This window comes from Brachyistius frenatus, unplaced genomic scaffold (genome assembly GCF_029030835.1).
Source record: "Brachyistius frenatus isolate BFR_SWC_R1_liver_20210118 unplaced genomic scaffold, ASM2903083v1 Contig_306, whole genome shotgun sequence".
Taxonomy (NCBI): Eukaryota; Metazoa; Chordata; class Actinopteri; family Embiotocidae; genus Brachyistius; species Brachyistius frenatus.
In genome coordinates this window covers 287,654-314,063 of record NW_027210905.1, presented here as the reverse complement: position 1 = coordinate 314,063, position 26,410 = coordinate 287,654, and the positions used below count along the sequence as shown (strand labels likewise).

The 26,410-nt window shown below is 41.6% G+C and overlaps 3 protein-coding genes across 4 annotated transcripts; 1 reads left to right on the top strand and 2 right to left on the bottom strand.

Moving 5' to 3' along the window:
• The first annotated feature begins 482 nt into the window (after positions 1–482).
• On the top strand, positions 483–26,140 carry LOC138635408 (zinc finger protein 208-like). The gene is given in 10 exon segments (XM_069722863.1): positions 483–734; positions 1,381–2,357; positions 2,989–3,235; positions 3,575–4,886; positions 8,812–8,999; positions 10,191–11,259; positions 21,804–21,866; positions 22,436–22,640; positions 24,492–24,663; positions 25,140–26,140. Coding segments are annotated over 10 exon segments (5,406 nt in total). The 5' UTR covers positions 483–562.
• LOC138635391 (zinc finger protein 678-like) lies at positions 15,859–17,997 on the bottom strand. 2 transcript variants are annotated; one of them, XR_011312133.1, is made up of 3 exons: positions 17,715–17,805; positions 17,420–17,447; positions 17,256–17,316 (listed from the first exon to the last, which is right to left on the bottom strand). XR_011312133.1 is itself a non-coding variant. In XM_069722821.1 (2 exons), the coding sequence occupies exons 1-2, from the start codon at positions 17,884–17,886 to the stop codon at positions 16,184–16,186; spliced, it is 1,305 nt and encodes a 434-aa protein (XP_069578922.1). In that variant the 5' UTR covers positions 17,887–17,997; the 3' UTR covers positions 15,859–16,183. The 2 variants fall into 2 exon arrangements, 1 of the variants encoding a protein (XP_069578922.1); XM_069722821.1 differs by lacking the exon at positions 17,420–17,447 and having other exon boundaries at positions 15,859–17,316; positions 17,715–17,997.
• Positions 20,076–24,073, bottom strand: LOC138635392 (zinc finger protein ZFP2-like). Its single transcript, XM_069722822.1, has 2 exons — positions 23,818–24,073; positions 20,076–22,687 (listed from the first exon to the last, which is right to left on the bottom strand). Exons 1-2 carry the CDS (start codon positions 23,987–23,989, stop codon positions 21,600–21,602), a joined length of 1,260 nt encoding a protein of 419 aa, XP_069578923.1. The 5' UTR covers positions 23,990–24,073; the 3' UTR covers positions 20,076–21,599.
• Positions 26,141–26,410: the final 270 nt, after the last annotated feature.

Genomic DNA, 26,410 nt, shown 5'->3' with positions numbered 1-26,410 from the left:
AAGTGTCCAGCTCTCAGATGATGCAACATTTATTCACATGGCTGAGCTCCACCCAACCAGCTGAAAAAGCTTCTTAATGTAAACAATAACAAACTGATACTCAACACACATATTTAACCAGCTAACAGGAGGCTCAATGAACCCTAAAATATTCTGCTTCACTAAAATACAGCAACTTAAAAGAGATTGTTGTTGTTTTTTTTTAAATCTGTTTTGTTTTTGGGGGATCTCACTGATCAATTTCTGATTTTTTTTTTTCTGAACAGATATTTTACTGTATATGACACCCTGTTAAAACAGGTGAGGATGTGAAATAGGTTTAAAAAAAAAAATTAAAATTAAAAAAAAATCCCACTTGGACCAGCTGCTAATAAAATAATAAAATAAAATGCCGTTTACAGTTGAAGGCGGAACTTGAAGTTAACTCACTGTCTCTGCCGGAAGTTCCACAGCGCGACAAGCGGCGGAAGTCGAATAAAAGCGTGTACTGTTCGCTTAGTGGACGCGTTGAAACGGTTGTGTTGACGTGCTGCGGGTAAATATTTAATTCATTGAAGTGACAATGTCCTCAGTTCAGTATTATAAATGTTTTATCAACGAGCGACTAACAGCTGCCGCGGAAGAAATATTCACAGTGTTTGAAAAAACCATCGTCCAGTACGAGAAGGAGGTCGACCGGCAGCGCAGACTGCTGGACATCATCCTGAAACCCCAAATAAAAATACAAAAAGCAGGTCTGTAACGCTATAAAAGTCTGAATGAAAGGATCCTAATCGGAGCTCTACGTCACATTTATGTTTAGTCTCACAGCAGCCGCAGTTTTCAGAAAGAAATAAACATAAATGAATCTCAAGACATTAAACCGACTGTAAAAGTAAAAGATTTAAGGCCTCATATCTAAACACAAAAAGCTTCTTTTTATTATTATTATTTTTTTTTTTAAATACTAATTTGTTCAAATTATTGCCAGTGAGCACTTTGCCTTCGCCAGGATGATAATCCGTTCATCTGTCAGGTGTCGTGAAGATGCTGATTAGGCAGCTTGATTGACAGGTTTGCTGGTGGCAACTGCAGGCCACTCTGAAATATGCAGTTTAATTACGCAGCACAATGTAACATGTCCCAAGCTTTGAGGGAGCGCTGAATCAGCACGCCGACTGCAGGAATGTGCATTTCTGCTGATTTGTTGTTGTTGTTGTTGTTGTTGTTTTTGCAGCTGATGCAACAGTTGGTTTGGACAACTAAAGAAATTCTCAACAAATTGTCAGAAACTGTGTCATTCAGATAAACTCATTTTAAACTGGAGTATATTTCCTCGGACGTGTGTTTTTCTATCATCGCATCAGTGACCTCTTTTCTTGTGTCTTTTTGTCCCTGCAGACGTCCCACAGCAACGCGTCTGTAATGACGAAGAGGTTCTCTCTGACCAGGAGGAACCAGAACATCCACAGATTAAAGAGGAAGAGGAGGAACTCGCCATCAGTCGGGAGGAAGAGCAGTTCGAGCCGAAGCAGGAGACTGAAACCGTCATGGGGACTCTTCGTGATGAAGAAAGCGACCTCGGCGATCCAGAACCAAACGGCGACCGGCTCCTCTCGCACAACTCTCCTGTAGCTGAGAGACGAATTCAGAGAGGGCGCCGGCGCGAAGACTCGGGATCAACGAGAAATGCAAAGCTGAGGCCCAAGAAGAGACGTCTCAGTAGCGATGGAGACGGCTCTCCCGCGTCCGAGACTCCGGGTAACACTGAAACGGGTAAAGAGTCTACGAATTGTGACTTTTGTGGAAAAGCGTTTAAAAAAATGCTCCAATTAAAGAGACACCTCAGAATCCACACGGGTGAGAAGCCGTACGCCTGCAACGCCTGCGGGAAGAGATTTAGTCAGAGGTCCTACTTGAAAAGTCACATGAGAACTCACACGGACGAGAAGCGCTTCTCCTGCGAAACGTGCGGTAAAGGTTTCAATCGTAGTAACTCTTTGTTTTACCACATGAGAACGCACACGGGCGAGAAGCCGTACCCGTGCGACGCCTGCGGGAAGAGATTCATCGACATATCGAACTTTAAAAGGCACGTGAGGACCCACACGGGCGAAAGGCCGTACCTCTGCAAAACCTGCGGGAAGAGATTCATCGACATATCGAACTTTAAAAGGCACGTGAGGACCCACACGGGCGAAAAGCCGTACATTTGCGAAACGTGCGGTAAACGTTTCAGTCAAAACAGCACTCTGAATCTCCACATGAGAATCCACACGGAAGAGAAGCCGTTCCTCTGTAACACGTGCGGAAAAAGATTTAATCAGAAATCAAACCTGACAAGTCACACGAGAACTCACGCGAGTCCGGAAACGTCCGTGTGAAGAATTCTATGAAGTGAAGCTCGAGGAAACGACGTGACCGACGTCACAAGTGCAAGTTGTCACCGTGCCTTAATTAAACATTGAAACTGAGCGAGGGGAGCAAGCTGGCGAATCAATGACGCCCAGGGGGGCTTTTTGCTCTTTGGGCTCATCAGGATGGAGGGCGGTTGAAGCCGGGCGGCGGGCCAGGCCAGGCAGGAAATTGCAAAATTGAACCTCTGCAGTGTTAATAAAAGTCTTTAACTCTTTACATTCTCAATTGTCTTTCCTGAAGCCAGTGACTTGCAGCGGGTGTTACAATGCGAGGCGTTTGTGTTTATCAATGTCTTGTACTAAAAATCACATGAAGAGGGGTGGACTGTAACTGACTACATTTACTGAAGTACTCTTGATTACAACATGATGGGCCTCGGACGGCCAAGATTGTCCTGAAATTACACACCTGTGAAATGTTGAACAGTTTAATTATAAATGATCAATTTCAAAGTATTAGCGTTTTGAGTAATTTCGTTTTATGTTCAATATACTTCTACTATATTGTAGTCAAAGGCGGAACCATGTGGGAAATCACTGTATCTGCCGGAACAATGACAGCGTGACATTCGGCGGAAGTAAACAATGAAAGCGTCTGTCTGAGGATCTGGTTGCAGACGGCTGTGTCGTCGTATCGCCGTTAAATATTTCAGTCGTTGAAGCAACGATGTTTTCAGTTGAACATTTGAGAGAGTTTATGAACGAGCGACTAACAGCTGCTGCGGAAGAAATATTCACCGTGTTTGAAAAAACCGTCATTCAGTACGAAGAAGAGATCAACCGACAGCGCAGACTGCTGGACATCACCTGGAAACCGGAAATAAAGTTACACAGAACAGGTTTGGACGATTATAACGGTCTGAATGAAACTAACACATGAAGAGGACTCATGCAGGATCCGAATCGGAGCTCTACGTCACATTTATTTTGAAATTACTGCGCAACTGCAGAGAAATATGGAGAGTTTTTTTTTCACCTTTAGATCCTCATTGAAACTGGTGATTACAGAATAATACATGCATTAAAAATGCACAATTTTAGTCTCTTATGAGCCACGACCTTGATCTGTAGAGCCTCACTGATGGTTTAAACTTCACTGTATTTTCTAAGATGTTTTATTTTTTATTTTTATTGTCACATTAGTAACATTTTTCTTGTGTGTTTCTTCGTCCCTCCAGACGTCCCACATCAACATGTCTGTAAGGAGGAGGAGGTTCTCTCTGACCAGCAGCTCTGGAACCAGGAGAGGAACTCCAGTCTGGACCAGGAGGAACCAGAACCTCCACAGATTAAAGAGGACCAGGGGGAACCAGAACTTCCACAGATTAAAGAGGACCAGGAGGAACTAGAACCTCCACAGATTAAAGAGGAACAGGAGGAACCAGAACTTCCACAGATTAAAGAGGACCAGGAGGAACTAGAACCTCCACAGATTAAAGAGGTCCAGGAGGAACCAGAACCTCCACAGATTAAAGAGGAACAGGAGGAACTAAAGCCTCCACAGATTAAAGAGGAACAGGAGGAACTAGAACCTCCACAGATTAAAGAGGAACAGGAGGAACTAAAGCCTCCACAGATTAAAGAGGACCAGGAGGAACTAGAACCTCCACAGATTAAAGAGGTCCAGGAGGAACCAGAACCTCCACAGATTAAAGAGGAACAGGAGGAACTAAAGCCTCCACAGATTAAAGAGGAACAGGGGGAACTAGAGCCTCCACTGATTAAAGAGGACCAGGAGGAACTAGAACCTCCACAGATTAAAGAGGAACAGGAGGAACTAGAACCTCCACAGATTAAAGAGGACCAGGAGGAACTCTACATCAGTCAGGAGGGAGAGCAGCTTGAACTGAAGCAGGAGACTGAATCCGTCATGGTGACTCCTGTTTATAAGGAAAGTAACCACAGTGAACCAGAACCAAACGGTGACCAGCTCCTCTCTCACAACTCTTCTGTAGCTGAGAGAAGAAATCAGAGAAGAAGCCGGCGTGGAGACTCTGAATCAACTAGAAATGCAAAGCAGAAGCCGAAGAAGAGACGTCAGAGTAACAAGACTCCGGGTAACACTGAAACAGTCAAAAAATCTACGAAGTGTGACTTTTGTGGAAAAACGTTTAAAGAAATGTTCCAATTAAAGAGACATCTCAAAATCCACGTAGGTGAGAAGCCGTACGCCTGCAACGCCTGCGGGAAGAGATTTATTCAGACATCACACTTGAAAACTCACATGAGAACTCACACGGACGAGAAGCCGTACCGCTGTAACACCTGCGGGAGACGATTCAATCAAGAATCAATACTACAAAGTCACATAAGAACTCACACGGGCGAGAAGCCGTACCTCTGCAACACCTGCGGGAAGAGATTTCGTCATACGTCGACGCTGACCAGTCACGTGAGAACGCACACCGGCGAGAAACCGTACCTTTGCACCCCCTGCGGGAGAGGTTTCGTTAGCGTGTCGCACTTGAAAAAGCACACGAGAACTCACACGTAAAAATTCGGTTTGAAGTATGTAACGATAGTTTACGTTGAAAAGTCGATTCTTCTGATTTTAAAGTGCCTTCAGACAACAACGATCCCGTAAAATGGGATCTAATCAAACCTGGTTTTCATCTGTCAGACTGCACAGTTAATTTGAGGCTCTCAGATTGTCCCGACGATTCAGCTCTGAAGTTTTGTTTTCCGCTGTGGACCGTTTGGATGTATCGACAACTATCAATTAATTACTTTGATTCTGAAAAAGAAATCTTAAAAATGTGAAGCTTCTTAAAAAGGGCCCACCCTGAACCCACGGGGAAAACATTATTTGGCGTCGTTTAAAACCCGTAAAATACCGGTGAACCGCATTTTTGCAGCACCGCGGGAAAGCTTCCTAAACGTGCGAAAAGGTACAAGGGGAACACCGGGCAAGAACTGAGCTCAACCGTGCGGAAAACCTAGAAGTTGAAGCCTGAAAACCACGTGGGTACCGTTCGAGGTCGACCCAAAAATCGGGCGTTTCCGGGGTGAATTTAAGGAACCAACCCCCCCAAACTTTTTTTTCCCTCAAACTTTTGGTAAAGAGTAGTTAAAAAGCCTTAGCCAAGGGACAAGCAAACTTTTCAAACGGGGAAGAGTTTGGGGGGGGTGGTGGTGGGTGTGGGCGGAAACTTTTTAAAAATTGAAGGTTTTACCGTGTTCGCATTTAAGCAATTCCCGATTTTTTGATGTGTAAGATATTTGTTGGTTTTTCTTTTTTTAAAACCTTCGCAACAACAGATTTTTAAATCTGTGTCTTTTCCGTTAATTTATTTTGTTTTCCGCTTTTACCTAATTTTTTCGCGGAAACTATGTTGTAAACTTTTTAAAATTACTTTTTTCTGAAGAATAAATCAAAAGTCTTTCGCGTTTTGGTTTATTCAACTAATATTCATTGTTTTGTTTGAGCAGTTCTCTTGGTTTTTTTCACCACAAAACCAAAACCTTTTTTTTTCCCCTTTTTTTAAAAATAAATTTTCGCAGACCCAATTTTTAATTTCTAAATTTCCCAATGTTAAATTGTAAATCAAAGTGAAGTTTTCATGTTAATAAAATTCCTATTTTATGTTTGTTACAGAGGGGAAATAAGCCAATTTTTGTGGACTCTTTTTTGGGTTGGAGGGGCTTTCCTTTTTGTGCAGGGTGAAAATTGAAAATGTTTGCATTTTAAATGGCCCTACTCTTTAATTTCCATTGTTGGGGTTTGTATCATGGCTAAATCACAAAAAACCAACCCCAACCCTTTTTTCTGGGGGTTTTTCCAATCCTGTTCAATATATTAATAAATGAAAAAATACAAGTCTTATTAAAATTCAATAAAAATTACCAAACCTTGAAGAAATTATGAAAACTGGAACAAATATTGCTCAGGGGAAATTTTTAAATTACAATAAATGTTAAAGTTTAATTAGCAATGTTTCAAAGATTGCGGGAAATTTTCTTTTTTTTTAATAACTCAATTTTTAAAAGTAAAACCGGAACTGGGAACAATAACAGAACATCCGGCGGAATTGGGAAAAACAGGGAAAGCTTTGCTTGGGATTGGTTCGGGAGGTGTTTTCGAAATGCCAAATTTTGGGAGAACGATGTTTCAGTTACATTTGAGAGATTTTATCGAGCGACTAACAGCTGCTGCGGAAGAAATATTCCCGTGTTTGAAAAAACCTCTTCAGTACGAAGAAAGAAAAAACCCGGGCAGCGCAGACTGCGAAATCACCTGGAAACCGGGAAAAAAAGTTACCAGAACGGTTTGGACATTATAACGGTTTAATGAAACTAACACTGAAAAGGACTCTGCAGGATCCAATCGGAGCTTTACTCACGTTATTTTTTTAAATTTAACTGCAAAAGGGAAAATTTGGAGAGTTTTTTTATTTAGAAAATTGAAACGGATGAACGGTTTTAATTTGATTAAATATTTAGCGTATTTGTTGATTTATTTTATTTTTATGCAGCTTAGTAAAATTTTTTTTGGTTTTCCCCCCTTTAGACTTCCCCCAGCAAATGTTTAAAGGGGGAAGGGTTTTTTAGATGTGCTATGACCATTTTTTTTTTTTTAAAAATCGGTTTGGGCCTTGCCTCCGACTCCCGATAAAAGGAAGGAGGAAAAGTTTGGGGGGAAACAGCTTGGAAAAGGAGAGGAATTGGACCCAGGCCGAACCCCCCGATAAAGAAAGGGAAAAGGCCCCATTTGTAGGAAGAACAGTGAAACCCAAAGACACTCTTTAAAATTACTTAGAGGAAACAACAGAGGAACCGACCCAACGGGGGCAGTGACAACCTGAAACCGAGAGAAAATCAGGAGGGGCGTTCCGTGACGAAAGCCCCTTTTAAACACGCGTGGAGTTTAATGTGACTTTGTGGAAAAGTCCTTAAAATGGCCCAAATAAGAAACATTAAAATCCACACGGGTGAAAAGCAATTTCCCGAAATTTTGGGGGAAAATTTCAATTTTTCGACCCCCAAACCACTGAAAATCCACACGGGTGAGAAACCGCTTTGTCAAAATGCGGGAAAGATTCCCAAAAAAACGGAACCTGAAACCACTGGGAACCCCCCGGGCGAGAAGCCGTCCCTGCAACTGCGGGAAAACTTTGGGCAGGCCCCATCCTGAACCCACGGAGGACCCCACCCGCAGAACCGACCCCGCAACGCCTCGGAGCTTTAACAACCCAAACCCCAAAAGGCAAAGGGCTCCACGGGCGGGAAGACGCTCGCAACCCGGGGAAAGCAGTGGGGCCGCCGACGGAAGGCCCAAATTTCCCCACGCGGAAGGATTTCCCGGGAGACGTACTTAACCGTCCCCGTTAAAAGGGACAAGGCGAACGGCGTGCCTACCCCTGCAAAGGGGACGTTTTGAAAGCACAAAAAGCACATGAAAAATCGGCGTAGGACATAGTACGGTGACACCTGTTGATTTAAGGCTTCGAAACCGATTTTAAAAAAATTTTTTAAATCCTGAATAAGATTTATTTTCCCGGATTTAAGTTCTAATTTTGTCTTTCCCCTTTTGAGGGTTTTTAATATCACAAAATTTTCAAAATTTTTTTTTAAAAGTAAGTCTTCTCGAATTTTGGTTCACTTTAAAACCGAGGTTTTTTTTGAAAAGAGCCCCCTTGGTCTCCTATACCAAAAGAAAAAAATTACCTCCTAAACTTTTTAAAAGCAAAAACCCCGGAGGATTTTTGGGGGTCCTACGATTTGTGACCCCAATTGAAATTTTTTAAAAAGTTTTATGTTTACACTAAAATAAATTATTTTTGTAACGATGAGCATCGTTAGGTAGTGATCAATACAATCAATAATATTGGGTAGTGATCAATACAATGCCCCCCACCCCACCTTTACATCTGAGAGCAGGAGAGGAAGTTGGCCGGGCTATCTGCGCCCATTGACTTCAAATTTACTCAAGTACTCTTAAGAACAACGTGATTCTTCTCACACGGCCCAGATTGCATTTAAATTATACACATATTCAATCTTGAAAACAAAAAGATCAATTTTAAGGTATTTGTAGTTTAATTTTATATAAAACATACTTGACAATAGTTCTCCGGAAAAAATGACCTGTCGCAAAACTACATACAGTCGACAGCTCGAGTTACTTAATTTACATTCGATAATCTATAATGCGCTTATTAGATGTGACGTATAGTTTAAGCACCCGTGACTAGGTGAAGAAGGTAAAAAGTTAAGTGACTCCACTTCAACCAAATTCAGCTGCTACTAAAAAAAAAAAAAAAAAAAAAACACGTTTTTAAACCAGAGGGCGGAACTGAAATTAACTCCCTGGTCTCCACCGGAACGTTCACAACGTGACATCCGGCGGAAGTAAACAACAAAGCGCTGGTAGCTTTAGCTCGTGTGGACCTCGTCGTGTGGCAGATAAATAGTCCAGTCGTTGGGGAGTAACGATGTCTTCAGTTCTGCATTTGAGAGAGTTTATCAGCGAGCGACTGACTGCTGCCGCGGAAGAAATATTCTCCGTGTTTGAAAAAACCATCGTTCAGTACGAAGAAGAAATCAACCGGCAGCGAAAATTACAGGATGTCACCTGGAAACCCGAAATAAAGTTACACCGAACAGGTCTGTAACACTTACAACGGTCTTAGTTTACTAACACGTCACGTTTATTTATTTTAATTTTTTTTTTTTTTTTTTTTTAACGGCCACGAACGGAAATTACGCAGCAGCTGCAGTTTATTTTTATTTTTTTTCCAGAAAGAAATAACATTAAATAAATGGACCTGAAACGCACGCGTTGAAGTTTGAGTCATTTTTTTTTTTTTAATCAGGTGATTGCCTCGTATATTGTCAAAAGAACAGCATAAATATAGAATTATTATTATTATTAATTTTTTTTTTAACGTATATACCCATTTTCTATTGACACATGACGCTCCGGACAGGTTTGGCAGCACATATTATCCACCCATCAATCCATGTTAGCTTTCCGGCTGCGCACAAAGAAGCCTCCTGCTGCGCCATAACGCGGACAGGTATGTGGCCAAAGCAATTTGACGTATTCTTTGTGGTCGACTGACTTTGTATATGTTGTCTGTACCAAAAGGTTTGTACAGAGATTGCTGAAAACGGACCCTCAGACTAGAGTAAGTTTTACAACAGAGTGATTTGATTTCATTGAATGGCTATTAAAATCCATATTGTAAAAAAAAAAAAAATTAAAAAAAAAGTTTCTGTTGGAGTGTTGATGCTTGGACTGATGTTGTCGGCTGCACCGCCTTGTATCGCGCAATTATTCCTTGGGATGTTGCATATTGTAAATCTGTTTGTCGCGTCTATTTCTGTTTGTAACTTGTTCTTTATTTGTGCTGCCGACCGTCTTACATCCCTTGAAAAAAAAAAAAGACATTAATAAAGGGACCAGGACCTTTCCCGGTTAAAAAGAGGTTAACACGAATGAAATTAAGTACAAAAAAATTCTGATGAAAGGTCTGCCGGAGGATTTTATCTACGTGGGTTATTGACGCTGATGGGATTTACTCCCGTGTAGACGTAGAAGTTACACGTTTTAACATGAAGATGTATGTATGACATGTTTTAATGCCGAATCGCACGGTATTTTACAAAAGCAGGAACTATTAGGTTGGTGCCATTCATAAAAACTGAAGACTGTGCAATGAACTCTGGCTCACTTCCTTCAGCAGCTGTCACTTTAGTTGGATTTGAGAATGTGCCAGCTTGAAACAATTCTCTCATATGTGAGCAAAATTCAAACCTTGCTGATTTTTCTTGCGTCCTTTTTCGTCCCTCCAGACGTCCCGCAGCAACACGTCTGTAAGGAGGAGGAGGAGGTTCTCTCCGACCAGCAGCTCCGGAACCAGGAGAGGAACTCCGGTCCGGACCGGGAGGAACCAGAACCTCCGCAGATCAAAGAGGAAGAGGAGGAACTCTGCACCGGTCAGGAGGGAGAGCAGCTGGAACTGAAGGAGGAGATTGAAACCTTCATGGTGACTCCGATTTATGAGGAAAGCGAACACAGTGAACCAGAACCGAACAGTGAGCAGCTCCCGTCTCACAACTCTCCTGTAGCCGAGAGCCAAAATCAGAGAGGAAGCAGCTCTCCCGTGACAGAAAGTCACTTTAATACCGACGCGTGTAAAAAGTCTCTCAAATGTGACATTTGTGGAGAAGTCTTTAAAAATGTGTCCCAAATCAAGAAACATTACAAAATCCACACGGGTGAAAAGCTTTATTCCTGTAAAGTGTGTGGGAAAGATTTCAGATATAACGGCACCCTGAAACTACACATGAGAATCCACACGGGCGAGAAGCCGTACTCGTGCAAAATATGCGGCAAGGACTTCCGACATAACGGTAACCTGAAACTGCACATGAGGAGTCACACGGGCGAGAAGCCGTTCCTCTGCAACACCTGCGGGAAAACATTCAGTCAGGCGGCATCGCTGAACAGTCACGTGAGGACCCACACGGGCGAGAAGCCGTACCTCTGCAACGCCTGCGGGAAGCGATTCATGGACATATCCAACTTCAAACGGCACATGAGGACCCACACGGGCGAGAAGCCCTACCTCTGCAACACCTGCGGGAAACGATTTCGCCAGTCCTCGACGCTGAACGGCCACATGAGCGTTCACACGGGCGAGAAGCCGTACGTGTGCGGCACCTGCGGGAAACGGTTCATCAAGCCGTCGCACCTGAAAGAGCACGCGAGAACTCACACGGGCGAGAAGCCGTACCTCTGCAACATCTGCGGGAAACGGTTCAACAGCACGTCGCACTTAAAAAGGCACCTGTCGACTCACGGTAGCCCCGAGACATGTTTGGGGGAGAATTCAACCGGAGACCGAGCTTCGGGAAACGTGTGAGAACTCGTTCAGGTCGAGACGCGTCAGGTTTGAGGTGCTTTCAACAACGATCGTGGGAGTTTTATTACACGTCGCTAATAAAAAAAAAAAAAAAATCTGGCTTTGATCTGTGTTAGAATAACGCAGTCGATCTTAAGGCCTTTAGATCGTCACGTTAAAAGCGTGAACAGAAACGGGAAGTATAATGTTTTCATGGTTTACAGCTTTTTAACCTGTATATTTGTTTACATTGTGAAAAATGAAGAACACCGAATTTGCTCTGAAGTTGTTTTTTTTTTTCCTTTTGCCGTCGACCGTTGGATGTACAGACAACTAATCACTGAATTACTTCGATTCTGAAGAAACCTTAAAAAAAACCCTGAGGGTTCTCAGACGAGTTGTGAAGTGCTTTACCTCCCGCACCATCAGTGTCGTGTACATTAGCTCTCTAATTATGAGATCGTTTTCTTCTAATTATGACATCCGGGGTCTTCGTTCGTTCGTTCGACTTTTTTTTTCTTCCTGTAGTTATGAAATGGTCTCGAATATTTATGAGATAAGATGTCCAAACTTTTTTTTTTCTTTTGTGAATACAATCTGCTTCTGTAGGATCTCGGTGCTGCAATGTAAATAGGAGGGAAAAAAAGAAGGCAAAACAGGAAAGGCAGGTCATCAGTTTGTATTCGTCCAAATCACTCCTCTGTTTCCAAAAAGCAAATTCCTCTTTGTTTTCTTCTTTACCAGAGAAACATAAACTTCTTTTTTCTCCCCCCTTCACCATTTGTGGTTTGTGTGCGCCTACATTTTATATATTAAAAAAAAAAAAAAGGCACATACAAGGTACAAGATGTATTTTGTGATTTCATGTCATATTCAGATTTGTTTTGTTTTTTTACTCTACCTCAGTTATTTTGTGAACTCTGATGTTGAAGTTGAGAATCTCTTGTGCTTCCTGGCAACTGGAGGTTTTTAAAAAAATTTGTGTCGACCAGGTTGTTTCATCATAAAAACAACAATATTTGTTTCACAGCTGGTTATTTCGGCTGACGTTCCCAAAATGATGGATTAAATGATTACGTAAATATGATCGGTGCCTGTTGTTTTTCTGATCTCGTGTATTTATTTTAACGATGACGCTTTGCGACTGTTGAAGTCTGAAGCCACAAACAAACTGTGTTCATCGAGGCTGCAGGCGTACGTTCCAGACATTAAAAGCAAAATTAATTATTGCCTTATTTAAACAGTCATAGTTACAAGGATGGAACATAACAGGGGACATTTACTCAAGCATTGCTGTCCACAGAAAACAGAGTTTGCACGAACGTGAAACCTTGAACACTTGCATTTTTTAAAAACAAAAAAATTACCAAAAAATATCATGCTCTAGTATCTCATCCAAAATAGCGCAAAAATGTCCTACTATAGCATGACTTTTTTTCATATGATGGACGACATAATATAGTGACTTTTATGTCAAATTTTGGACGGTGTATGTATTTGTCTGAAATATTAAAGAAATACATAACGCTATAATATATAACGACAAAAATATAAAGAAACCGTCATACCATAGTATGTCGTCAAAAATATGAAAAAAGTTATACTATGGCATGTAGTTAAATAAAACAGAAAATGAAAAAACGTCATACTATAGCATGACTTCTTTTTCGTTGTAAAAATTTTAAAAAAGTCATATGACGTTTTCTTTCGCCCAACAAAATCTAAAAAAAACTTAAGGCTATAGTATGTCGTTTAAAATATTAAGAAAAAGCAATAACTATGTTGTCAAATATTTTTTAAAAAAACATCATACTATATTATGACATCTTTTTCTTTGAAAAAAAGAAGTTACATTATGGCATATTGTTAAATAAAACAGAAAAAAAACAACAACGCTGTACTAGCACAGTGGTACAGTGGTACAGTGGTTAGTGCTGCTGTCTCGGTGAGAACCTCGTGGATTCAATTCCAGCTTGAGACAAGTATGTGTTCATCCAACACAATTCAAAAAACAAAAGGCTATAGTGTCATTTTTTTTTGGTCCAAAAAAAAAATCTAAAATACTTTAGGCTATAGTACGTTGTCTGAAATATGAAGAAACGTCATACTATAGCACAAATTTATTTTCGTCCAAAAACTAAAAAAAAAGTCATACTATGGCATGTCATTAAATAAAACAGAAAACAAAACAAAAAACCTAAGTGACAGTAGCACAGGCATGGTGGTAGAGTGGTTAGTGCTGCTGTCTCACAGTGAGAAACTTGTGGGTTCAATTCTAGCTTGAGACAAGTGTCCTTTTTTTGGTCCCAAAAATCCAAAATACTTTAGGCTATAGTATCTTGTCTAAAATATTAAGTAAAAGTCATACGTCGTCCAAAATATGAAAAAACAGCAAGACTTATTTTTCCTCCAAAATTTAAAAAATAAAAAAAAAAAAAAAAAAAAGTCACACTATTGTATGCCTTTTTTTTTTTTTTTTTTCATATTTTGGATGACATTATAGTATGACTTTTGTTCATATTTTGGATGGCATACTATACTCAGACTTTTTTTTTTTCAACAAGAGGTGTTTAAACGTTCTCGACAAACATTAGAAAAACAACGTTAAACATGCCAGTTGGCATAAGTGTTCCAGACCTGTTCTGAGTAACTTTATTTGGGGTTTCCAGATGACATCCAGCAGTCTGCGCTGCCGGTCGATCTCTTCCTCGTACTGGACGATGATTTATTTATTTATTTATTTATTTTTAAACAATGTGAGTATTTCTTCAGCAGCAGCAGTCAGTCGCTCGTTCATAAACTTTCTCAGACAATAAACTGAAGACATCGTTACTTCAGCAACTCAAATATGTGCCTGCAATACGACTTCATCAATGTGCTCGTATCCACCCACGAGGGTGACGCGTTCAGCGTATTTATTGTTTACTTCCGCCAGCTGTCACACCGTGCACTTCCGGCGGAAGCAGCGAGTTAACTTGAGTTCCACCTTCAACTGAAATCAGCGTTTTGTTTTTTTCCTTTACCTACTTTACATACTCCCAGAGTTTAATAAGACGTCATATTTTTATAACTGCATTATTGATTTTCTTACGCAATTTTTTTTTTTTTTAAACAACATAACTGTGGCTGTCAACTAAATGTAGCTCAACCGTTACAAAGTCTAATATTTTCCTGTGTAATATGGTAAAGTAGAAGGAAGTTCAATATAAAATGAAATTACTCAACATATAAATATATCCAAGATAATCTTTTTTTTTAATTGAAGGGTTCAAGATTTCATTTGTTTGTAATTTCAGTGCAGTCCGGACATTTTGATGACAATCATGTTACTTACGAGTTCTTGAGTAAAATTTACGTTCCATCCTCGAAAATATGACGACTTCCACTTTTGATGTCAGTCATGTGAGTCTGCGGCCTTGATGAACCCAGTTATAGCTTCAAATTTAAGTGTGAATCTGCTGTTCTTAAAGTCCCAAAGGTTTATCATCAGAATAAATATACGAGATCATAGAAACAACAGGGAATGATCATTGTATGCATTACTACCTCTGATAACACAAATTCAATAATCATTTAATCCATTAAATTGGGAATATCAGTCTAAATAACTGCCAGCTAGAGAAATATTGTCACTTTTAAACCTGTCATACAAAGGAAAGTGTATTTACAGATATGAATATGTTGTACATCTACATTTTTTTTTTAGTATCACGTCTAAAAGTCTAAAACAATAATACAATTTTTTTTTTTTTTTTTTAATAAAATCATAAATTACATACGAACATAAAATTAAACATGACCTGCCTCTCCTTTCATGTTTTTTTTTTTTTTTTTTTTTTCTATTTACACTGTAGGACCAAGTTTGAAGGTCCTATCCTGTGAATATGAGGGATTATCTCAAATTACAGGAAAATACCTCGTAAGTATGAGATCCAAATCTGATAATCATGAGAAAACTATCTCATAAGTAGAGATACGATACAGGAGTTGGAGCACTTCAAAAACTTACTTGAGAATTCTTCAGGTTTGTAAAAGATTTATTTAGTATCACAGTAATTCAGTCATCAGTACATCCAGTAGTCCGCAACAAAAACAAACTTCAGAGCTGATTTGGCATTTTTAAATTTTTCTGAAATGTAAACAAATACAGTCTTTAAAAGAAAGAGAGTTCGTGTTACTGCCCCCCGTGTGACTCGCTGTAACCATTACTTGCAACACCATGCTTCCTCTTTTGTGTAACAATCATGACCAAGTGAAGACATTTTACCGTGATATTTTTGAAAGCACCTTGTTAAAAAAATAAAATACATAAAAATAAAACTGCAGTACTGTTAAAAGTAAAAAAAAAAAATTTAAAAATTAAAAAGGATTGTAGGATTCCACACGTAGCCACTGGACAAACTGACAGTAAAGTCAGTAAAGTCCGACACAGATTAAAACCTGATTTTCTTAAGAGCCATCTCTCACAGCGTGACACATGACAAACTCCCCACGTCTGAAAGCACTTTAAACGTGAAAAGATCTACTTTGAACGTATTGTTTGAAAAATTACTCAGAGGCTTGGTTCAAAATCAAACATATCGGACATTTACTCTTGCAAGAAGGAGCACCCGCTTCTGCCAATCGACTTTTTGTTTCTTTTTTTTCTCCGTGACAAACAAGTAACAGTCACCCCCAATTCCTTGGTATCTGCTTCCGTACGGTGATGTTGATTAGATTTGCAGGTCACAAAGTAAGGACACAGGGGTGTCGACAATTAGATGTGGAAAGTAAAACAAAAAGAATCACTTGCGAGAGAGAAAACAGAAGAGACTTTCCGGAGCCACGAAGCAAATAAGAGGAAGAGACAAATCTTTTCTTTCCATCACGTATTCTTACACGATTCTTCCGAGCTCGGTTTCAAATAGAGATCCCCCCCCACCCCCCCACCACCGGATGTTTTCAGGACGAACACTTCTGGTCCGCGTGATTTCTCATGTGCCTTTCCAAGCGAGAACTTTTGGAGTATCTTTTCCCACAAGTGTTGCAGAGATACGGCTTTTCCCTCGCGTGCGACATCCCGTGGCGAGCCAGCGCGCTTTTACGAAGGAATCTTTTGCCGCATGTCTTGCAAGGAAACGGCTTCTCGCCCGTGTGGATTCTCGCGTGACTTTTCAGCGCCGATATCTGAACGAATCTTTTCCCGCAGGAGTTACAGAGGTACGGCTTCTCGCCCGTGTGAATTCTCACGTGATTTTTCAGTATGGATAGCTGATTAAATCTTTTCCCGCAGGTGTTGCAAAGGTACGGCTTCTCGCCCGTGTGGATTCTCATGTGGACGGTCAAAGTGCTGTTGTTAATGAATCTTTTACCGCACGTTTCGCAAGAATACGGCTTCTCGCCGGTGTGAATTTTCATGTGGGCGGTCAAATGACCATTAAAGCTAAAACATTTGCCACATGTGACGCAGGAAAACGGCTTCTCGTCCATGTGGATTCTGAAATGTCGATTGGAATCGGACTTAGTTTTAGAGACTTTTCCACAGATGCTACATTTTAAAGGCTTTTTACCCGTTTCAGTGTTACAGTGACTCTGTGACGCGGGAGAGTCGTCTCCTTCGTTTCCGTCATTTCTGTGACGTCTCGTCTTCTGGTCCAGTTCAACATTTCCAGCTGATCCCGAGTCTTCACGCCGGCTCCCTCTCCGACCTCGGCTCTCAGCTACAGGAGAGTTGTGAGAGAGGAGCTGGTCACCGTTTGGTTCTGGTTCACTGTGGTTACTTTCCTTATAAATAGGAGTCACCATGACGGTTTCCTGCTTCAGTTCCAGCTGCTCACCCTCCCGACTGGTGCAGAGTTCCTCCTGGTCCTCTTTAATCTGTGGAGGTTCTGGTTCCTCCCGGTCCTCTTCAATCTGTGGAGGTTCTGGTTCCTCCTGGTCCTCTTCAATCTGTGGAGGTTCTGGTTCCTCCTTGTCCTCTTCAATCTGTGGAGGTTCTGGTTCCTCCCGGTCCAGACTGGAGTTCCTCTCCTGGTTCCAGAGCTGCTGGTCGGAGAGAACGTCCTCCTTCTTACAGACATGTTGATGTGGGACGTCTGGAGGGACGAAGGGACGGAAGAAGAAAAGTTACTAGTAATAGACGAGCATGTCGCTCACACCAGAGAATTGTTGGGCTTAATTCTTGAATAAATAACTCACAAGAGAGAAGATGTCTTTCGGAGTTTCACTTAGATTTTAAGTAGATAAAAGCAGCAGATACAAATTTAAGTAAATGGTTAAAGTGAACAGAGACAGAGAATAAATCGTTCTTTCAAATGCCTTTTGAACATGTAGATCTGTTAACGGTCTGCTTAACGCTGAATGTTACACACAAATTCATTCGCGTTATTTTTTATTTTTTTTAATAACGTAAATAAATGTAACGTAGAGCTCTAAATTAGGATCCTGCACGAGTGTGTTAAGTTTCATTAAGTACGTGATAAGTTTTACGTACCTGTTCTGTGTGACGTTATTTCCGGTTTCCAGGTGACCTCCTCCAGTTTTCGCAGTCTGTTGATCTCTTCTTCGTAATGAATGATGGTTTTTTCAAACACTCTGAAAATGTCCTCCGCAGCAGCAGTTAGTCGCTCGTTGATAAACTTTCTATAATACTGAACCAAAGACATCGTTACTTCAACAAGTCAAATATTACGATAACAACCGTTTTCCACGAGGTCCACTGAGCTAACGCAACGAATGCTTTTACTGTTTACTTCCGCTGGATGTCGCACTGTAAGATTTCCGCTAACGGCAGTGATTTAACTCTTTAGTTCCGTCTTCAATTGGAAACCGCATTTTTGTTGTTGTTGTTGTTTGTAGCGGCTGATTGAAGTTGGCCCGGTTCCGTCCAATTACCGCTCACAGCTTCAGTTTTCTTCCCTGTGATTAGTCAGGAAATCCTTTTCCACATTAAGGATGGCTCGGCCACTCTGAGCGGTGGACCGCTCACATTTTCTCTAAATTTGTTTTGTTTCGATAGAATTTTATAACAATTCCCATACAAACATTAGAAAAACGACTTTAAACATGTCAGACGAGTAAAACCAATAATTTGTTGATATAAAACGTTTCTGTTGAAATAAATACACGAGATCTGAAAAACAACAGGCACTGGTGTTCATAAGCGTTAAGACCACGTGGAATAGTGACGCTTGTAGTTACAATAATCATTTAATCCATCAGTTTGGAAACAGCAGTCTGAATAACCAGCAGGGAAAGAAGTATTTTTTTTTTTTTTTTCTTTACAAAAGAAAGTTTATTTACAGCTTATATATAGTTACAGTGCATCCGGAAAGTATTCACAGCGCTTCACTTTTTCCACATTTTGTTATATTACAGCCTTATTCCAAAATGGATTAAATTCATTTTTTTCCCTCAACATACTACACACAATACCCCATAATGACAACGTGAAATCATTTTTTTTTTTAAGTTTTGCAAATCTATTAAAAATCAAAAATGAAAAAAAATTACGTACATAAGTATTCACAGCCTTTGCTATTACACTTAAAATTGAGCTCAGGTGCATCCTGTTTCCACTGATCATCCTTGAGATGTTTCTACAACTTGATTGGAGTCCACCTGGTAAATTCACTTGATTGGACATGATTTGGAAAGACACACACCGTCTATATAAGGTCCCACAGTTGACAGTGCATGTCAGAGCACAAACCAAGACATGAAGTCCAAAGAATTGTCTGTAGACCTCTGAGACAGGATTGTATCGAGGCACAGATCTGGGGAAGGGTACAGAAACATGTCTGCAGCATTGAAGGTCCCAATGAGCACAGTGGCCTCCATCATCTGTAAATGGAAGAAGTTTGGAACCACCAGGACTCTTCCTGGAGTCGGCCGCCCGGTCAAACTGAGCGATCGGGGGAGAAGGGCCTTAGTCAGGGAGGTGACCAAGAACCCGATGGTCACTCTGACAGAGCTCCAACGTTGCTCTGTGAAGAGAGAAAAACCTTCCAGAAGGACAACCATCTCTGCAGCACTCCACCAAGCAGGCCTGTATGGTAGAGTGACCAGACAGAAGCCACTCCTCAGTAAAAGGCACATGACAGCCCACCTGGAGTTTACCAAAAGGCACCTGAAGGACTGTCAGACCATGAGAAACTAAATTCTCTGGTCTAATGAAACAAAGATTGAACTCTTTGGCCTGAATGCCAAGCGTCATGTTTGGAGGAAACCAGGCACCGCTCATCACCTGGCCAATACCATCTCTACAGTGAAGCATGGTGGTGGCAGCATCATGCTGTGGGGATGTTTTTCAGTGGCAGGAACTGGGAGACTAGTCAGGATGGAGGGAAAGATGAATGCAGCAACGTACAGAGACATCCTTGATGAAAACCTGCTCCAGAGCGCTCTGGACCTCAGACTGGGGCGAAGGTTCATCTTCCAACAGGACAACGACCCGAAGCACACAGCCAAGATAACAAAGGAGTGGCTTCAGGACAACTCTGTGAATGTCCTTGAATGTCCCAGCCGGAGCCCAGACTTGAACCCGATTGAACACCTCTGGAGAGATCTGAAAATGGCTGTGCACCGACGCTCCCCATCCAACCTGATGGAGCTGGAGAGGTCCTGCAAAGAAGAATGAGAGAAACTGCCCAAGAATAGGTGCCAAGCTTGTAGCATCATACTCAAAAAGACTTGAGGCTGTAATTTCTGCCAAAGGTGCTTCAACACAAAGTATTGAGCAAAGGCTGTGAATACTTATGTACGTGTTATATTTTCGTTCTTTATTTTTAATAGATTTGCAAAAATTTTAAGCAAACTATTTTCACTTTGTCATTATGGGATATTGTGTGTAGAATTTTGAGGGAAAAAATGAATTTAATCCATTTTGGAATAAGGCTGTACCATAACAAAATGTGTAAAAAGTGAAGCGCTGTGAATACTTTCCGGATACACTGTAAATAGCGCTTTTTACAACATCATGTCGTACAAGTTGTACAATTTGTCCGAGTCACCTCTGAGGTCTGAAACAATAGAAGTTGATGTCACAAAATAGATAGAAACATGAAATGAAACAACCTGCTGTAAAAACGACAACAACAAAAAAAGAGTACAGTTGAAAGGAGTTGCGCACCTTCAACATCAACAGTAGAACTGAGGTAGAGTAAAAAAAAAAGTGACATCTTGTATGTGCCATCATTTAATTAAGTTCAGGTGCACACAAACCAAGATGATGGAGGTGAGGAAAAAATAGGAGCCTATGACCCGCGTCTCCTCTCATGCTTTTTTTTCTGTTCACATTGTAGCACCAAGATTCAAGCACACTTTTTTCCTTTCTTTTTTTAAAAAAAGAGAATGTGATGGAAAAAAAGATTTGTCTCTTCCTCTTGTTTGCATTGTGGCTCCGGAAAGTCTCTTTTGGTTTCTGCCTTATTTGCAAGTGATTCCTTTTTGTTTTACTTTCCGCATCTAATTGACGACCCCCCCCCCTGTGTCCTTATCTTGTGACCTACAACCAGCTCAGTATTACCATACAAAAGCAGATACAAAGGAATTGGGGGTGACTGTCAACTGTTTGTCACACTGTATAAAAGCTGCCCTATGGAGAAAAAAAAAAAAGCAATGCTGGACACCTCTCTTGCATGTATTTGCTCCTTCTTGCAAGAATAAATGTCCGATATGTTTGATTTTGAACCAAGCCTCCGAGTAATTTTTCCAACAGAACGTTTCGAGACCTCGTAATTATGAGGCTCTATATCTCATAATTACAGGAAAACATCTCAAAAGTACAAGATCCAGATCTCATCATGAAGAAATCTTAACATCAGAGATAATGTACACTGATAGTTGCAGGATTTGTAGCACTTCAAAACTTGCCGGAGAATTCTCAGTTTTTTTTAAAAAGATTTCTTTCAGTTTCAAAGTAATTCAGTGATAGTGGTTGGTACATCTAACGGTCCACCACAAAAATAACGTTCAAGGCTGATTCAGTGTACTTCATTTTCTAAAATGTACACAAATTCAGGTAAAAAAAAAAAAAAAAATAGGGTTCATGTCACAGCCCGAAATGCTACATCATACTTCCAGTTTGGTGTCAAAATTAAAAACCAGTTCACACAAGTGACGAGTTTTATTGTGACATTTTCCAAAACAACCTGAAATAGTGTTAAAAGTAAAAAAATTTTTTTTTAAAAATGTCTGCCGAGACACTCTTTGACAGCCTCAGATTGATTTGTGCAGGCTGACAGAGATCAAAACCAGATTTCATCTGAAAGTTCTTCAATTCGACAGCTGCACTTTTTATTCTTCAGTGTTTTCTTCAAAGCTTTGCTTCACGTCGAAACTTTGTCCTGCAGACGTTTCGAGGAATCGCCTTCTCACCTCAGTGGGTTTTCATGTGCTTCGCCAAGTGCGACGCCTGAATGAATCGTTGCCCGCACGTGTTGCAGAGGTACGGCTTCTCGCCCGTGTGAGTCCTCGCGTGCGTGTTCAACTTGGACGGGCTGACGAAGCTTTTCCCGCAAGCGCTGCAAAGGTACGGCTTCCCGATCTTGTGAATGTTCACGTGCGTCCTGAATTCGGACAGCCTGAATCGCTTCCCGCAGGTGTTGCAGAGGTACGGCTTCTCCCCCGTGTGGATCGTCATGTGGTAAGTCAAGTTGCCGCGGCGACTGAACGTTTTCCCGCACGTGTCGCAGGAGAACGGCTTCTCGCCCGTGTGGGTCCTCGCGTGGCTGTACAGCGCCGACGTCTGAATGAACCTCTTGCCGCAGGTTTTGCAGACGTACGGCTTCTCGCCGGTGTGGATCCTCATGTGGACCAACAGATTATTGCTGTAGCTGAAATGCTTGCCGCATATTTTGCAGGAATACAACTTCTCGCCCGTGTGAGTTCTTATGTGCGTTTTCAGCGCCGACGACTGACTGAATCTCTTCCCGCAGGTTTTGCAGGCGAAAGGCTTCTCCGCTGTGTGAATCCTCATGTGGACCATCACGTTATTGCTTTGGCTGAAGTTCTTCCCGCATACTTTGCAGGAGTACGGCTTCACGCCTGTGTGGATTCTGTAGTGTCGCTTCATGTCAGACGGACATTTACAGACTTTTCCACAAACGTCACATTTTAGAGGCTTTTTACCTTTGGCGGTGTGACTCTCGGACACGGAGGAGTCGTCTCCGTTGTTTCGGTGACTTCCTATCTGATCTCGGCTCTCGGCTGCAGGAGAGTTGTCAGAGAGGAGCTGGTCACCGTTTGGTTCTGGTTCACTGTGGTCACTTTCCTCATCAGCAGGAGTCACCATGAAGGTTTCAGTCTCCTCCTTCAGTACGAGCTGCTCTCCCTGCTGACCGGTGCAGAGTTCCTCCTCTTCCTCTTTGATCTGTGGAGGTTCTGGTTCCTCCTGGTCCAGACTGGAGTTCCTCTCCTGGTCTGAGAGAACCTGCTCCTCCTTACAGACATGTCGCTGTGGGCTGTCTGGAGGGAGAAAAAGGGACACAAGGAAAAAGTTACGAAGGTGATGATAGAAAAACTTGTCGGGTAAAAAATGTCCAGCTTTTGGCCAGGAAGAAGGCTCCGGACCGCTCGCCAACATTTTGTCAAAACAACGTCTCGAAGAGTCTCAGACGACTCAGAAACAAGGCATCGAAGTTTTCCACAGTCTGATGTGAAACATTTCATTGTGTGAAAACAACAATTCGCGCTCCTGAACTTTCTACGACTCGTTCTATTTATACTTCTCAGGGCGCCTCCTTTTACTTTGATTTTTTTGTTTGTTTTTGTTTTACGTTGGCACGAAATCGTAGCCCTCTTTGTTCACCGTTGCGCAGGTGGCGCGCCCACATCCGGTCATTTCCTGCTGAGCCAGCAGAAATGTGATCAACGGATCACAAATCCTTGGGATTATTTTTTTCCCACTGGCCACCTGGCTCAAGAATGCTGACTCAGCTTCTTTCTTTCTTTTCCACTCCGGGGTTCACAGCAAGTGCACGCCACCCGGCCTTACGTAGGCACTGCGCCCCTTTGGGGCTTGTGATTCATCCTTTTGGATGTGGAAAGCACAGTTTATTTTTTTTATTTTTTTTCCCAGTTAATTTTTGGTCCTACAAAAACACATCTGAGGAAAACACACTTTACTTTAAACCACCAGCAGAGCTTGGCAGGTCGAACATTTACCATTTCTAATGCTACGCATTATTCTGAGGATCCAACGGTTAACAAGCGCTGCGAGGTTTTCTACACATCAGATAATGTTGACGCTTATCCAGTCAAATCTTTCATAATAAAGCATCATTGAATGTCTGCACAGTAGATGTTTTTTATTTTTTTTTTTTTTTATTATAACAGTCCAAACTCACACGTTGCCAATTTGCCAATATCGAAACTCTGCATACCTTCTTCAGGTCACACCTTCCATTTATCACCTTGTGCAGTTTAACTTGATCTGAACTGATTCATTTGATTTGTTTTAATATATTTTCTAGCGGCTGCTTCGAGAGGTCACGTTTCTAAACCCTGAAATAATCTTCGAGTACAGTCAGTTTCCTTGCGTCTTATACACTCGATCTATTTAATCATTGGTGTTATTTATTCATGGATTTACAGACCTATTCTGTGTAATTTAATTTCGGGTTTCCAGGTGATGTCCAGCAGTCTGCGCTGCCGGTTGATCTCTTCTTCGTACTGGACGACGGTTTTTTCAAACACTTTGAATATTTCCTCCGCAGCAGCTGTTAGTCGCTCGTTGACAAACTCTCTCAAATAATGAACTGAGGACATCGTTGCTTCAGCAATTTTGAATATTTATCTGCAATACGTCAACATAGCGTCTCCGACAAGGTCCACACGCCCACTAAAGCTAACGCTTACAAGCGGTTTCGTTGTTTACATCCGCCGGATGTCACACTGGGAAGCTCCGGCAGAGGCAGTGAGTTAATTTGAGTTCCGACCGTCTAGTAAAAACGGCTTTTTTTTGAAAGAGCTGCTTGAATTGGAGTTCTTCTCTCTCTCTTTTTTTTTTTTAAATTTCTTCACATACTTAATTTACCGACCACCGAAATCGAATCATTTCTTCGCTGAGGCTTATCGAGTGATTTAGTCGAAGGCGGAACCAAAGTCAACACTCTGCCTCCGACTGAACTTCACAGTGTAACATCCGGCGAACGAACAACGCTGCGCTTTTAGCGTTACCTTAGCGGATTGGTGGACCTTGTGTTGTCGTATCGCAGATAAATATTTCCTTCTTTTTTTTTTTTTTTTTTTTTTTTTCCTCAAGTAAACAATGTCTTCGGTTCAGCATTTCAGAGAGTTTATCAACGACCGACTAACAGCTGCCGCGGAAGAAATATTCGGAGTCTTTGCAGAAACCGTCATCCGGTACGAGGAGGAGATCGACCGTCAACGCAAACTGCTGGATATCGTCTTAAAACCCGAAATAAAATTACACAGAACAGGTCTGTAAAACGAACAACAACAACAACAAAAAAACAACAACAACATATTTCGTTTCACTGACGAGTGGAGCAAGTTGGCAAAGAGCGATGTGCAGAGTTTGGACTTTTACCAGCAGTAAAATAAAAATTAAAAAAAAATAAAAATGTCCTGACACATTAAGTAACGCTCAGGACAGCAGTTTATTCATTAAAAAATAAATAAATAAATAAATCAGCATAAAAAATGATGTCTGATTTGTAAAAAAGTTCACTGTTTTTCCTCACTACTTGTTTCTTCCCCCTATTTGTTTTTGTGTTATGCACCACGACATTAAGACAAATTCTTTATGTAATTAAACATCGTGCAAATAAGTCGGATTCTGAGGAATTTATTTCATATATTTATAATCAAATTCACTCGGGTGCCCCGTTAATGTGTTTTGCTATCGTCCCGTTAAGTGACCGTTTTCCTCGTGTCCCTTTTTTTGTCCCTCCAGACGTCCCGTGGCAAAATGTCTGCAAGGAGGTGGAAGTTGTGTCCGACCAGCAGCTCTCAGACCAGGAGAGGAACTCCAGTCTGGACCAGGAGGAACCAGAACCGCCACAGATTAAAGAGGAAGAGGAGGAACTCCGCACCAATCAGGAGGAAGAGCAGCTCGAACTGAAGCAGGAGACGGAAACCGTCATGGTGACTCCTGCTGATGAGCAACGTGACCACTGTGAACCAGGACCGAACAGTGGCTTGACTCACAACTCTCTTGTAGCCAAGAGCCGAGATCAGAGAGGAAGCCGGCGTGAAGAGTCGGGATCGACTAGAAATGCGGAGAGCCAGTGTGACACCGACGCAGACAAGACGTCTCTGAAGGGCGACGTTTTTGGAAAAGTCTGTAAATGTCAGTCCAAAATTCGGAAACATTACAGAAAACACACCAGCGAGAAGCCGTACTCTTGCAAAATATGTCGGATGAATTTCAGTTACAACGCCGACCTGAAAGTCCACATGAGGAGACACACGGGCGAGAAGCCGTATTCTTGCGAAACGTGCGGGAAAAGATTCATCATCACGTCGGAACTGAACAGGCACATGAGGACGCACACGGGCGAGAAGCCGTACCTCTGCAACACCTGCGGGAAACGATTCAGCTACAAATCCACGCTGACGAACCACATGAGGACTCACACCGGCGAGAAGCCGTTTTCCTGCAACATCTGCGGGAAAATCTTCAGCCAGAGCATTCAGCTGATTCTCCACATGAGGAGTCACACGGGCGAGAAGCCGTACCTCTGCAACACCTGCGGGAAACGATTCAGTCAGAACTCCAACCTGAAGACGCACATGAAGAGCCACACGGGCGAGAAGCCGTACGTCTGCAACACCTGCGACCGAGGGTTCATTCTGCGAGCGCACTTGAAAACTCACATGAGGACTCACACGGGCGAGAAGCCGCAGTCCTGAAACTCCTGAAGGAAAAAACAAAAACAAAAAAATCCCATGTGAAGCCGAGCTTGAGGAAAAAAAACAAAACAAAAAAAACGCGTTAGTTTATTCCGTGAAACACTGTGTGAGATGGCTCTAATGAAATCTGGGTTTTGATCCGTTTCAGAATGCACAAATCAAAGTTTTGTTTTGTTTCGTGGTTAATCTTGATTGCATTTTCACTTTTAGCGTTATCGCAGCTTGTTTTTCAATTTCGTGGGTTTTGGAAAATGTCACACTTGTGTGAACAGGCGTGTAAACTTTTACAGGAAACAGGAAGTATAATGTCGC

Bases quoted from the DNA above. Each gene is read 5' to 3' on its own strand.
- LOC138635392 (XM_069722822.1), bottom strand. From the start codon at position 23,989: ATGTCCTCAGTTCATTATTTGAGAGAGTTTGTCAACGAGCGACTAACA. The intron at 22,688-23,817 runs GTCTGTAAATCC...TTCTCCCTCCAG, and splicing joins AATTAAATTACACAGAATAG to ACAGCCCACAGCGACATGTC.
- LOC138635391 (XM_069722821.1), bottom strand. From the start codon at position 17,886: ATGTCTTTGGTTCAGTATTATAGAAAGTTTATCAACGAGCGACTAACT. The intron at 17,317-17,714 runs GTACGTAAAACT...TCGTCCCTCCAG, and splicing joins AATAACGTCACACAGAACAG to ACGTCCCACATCAACATGTC.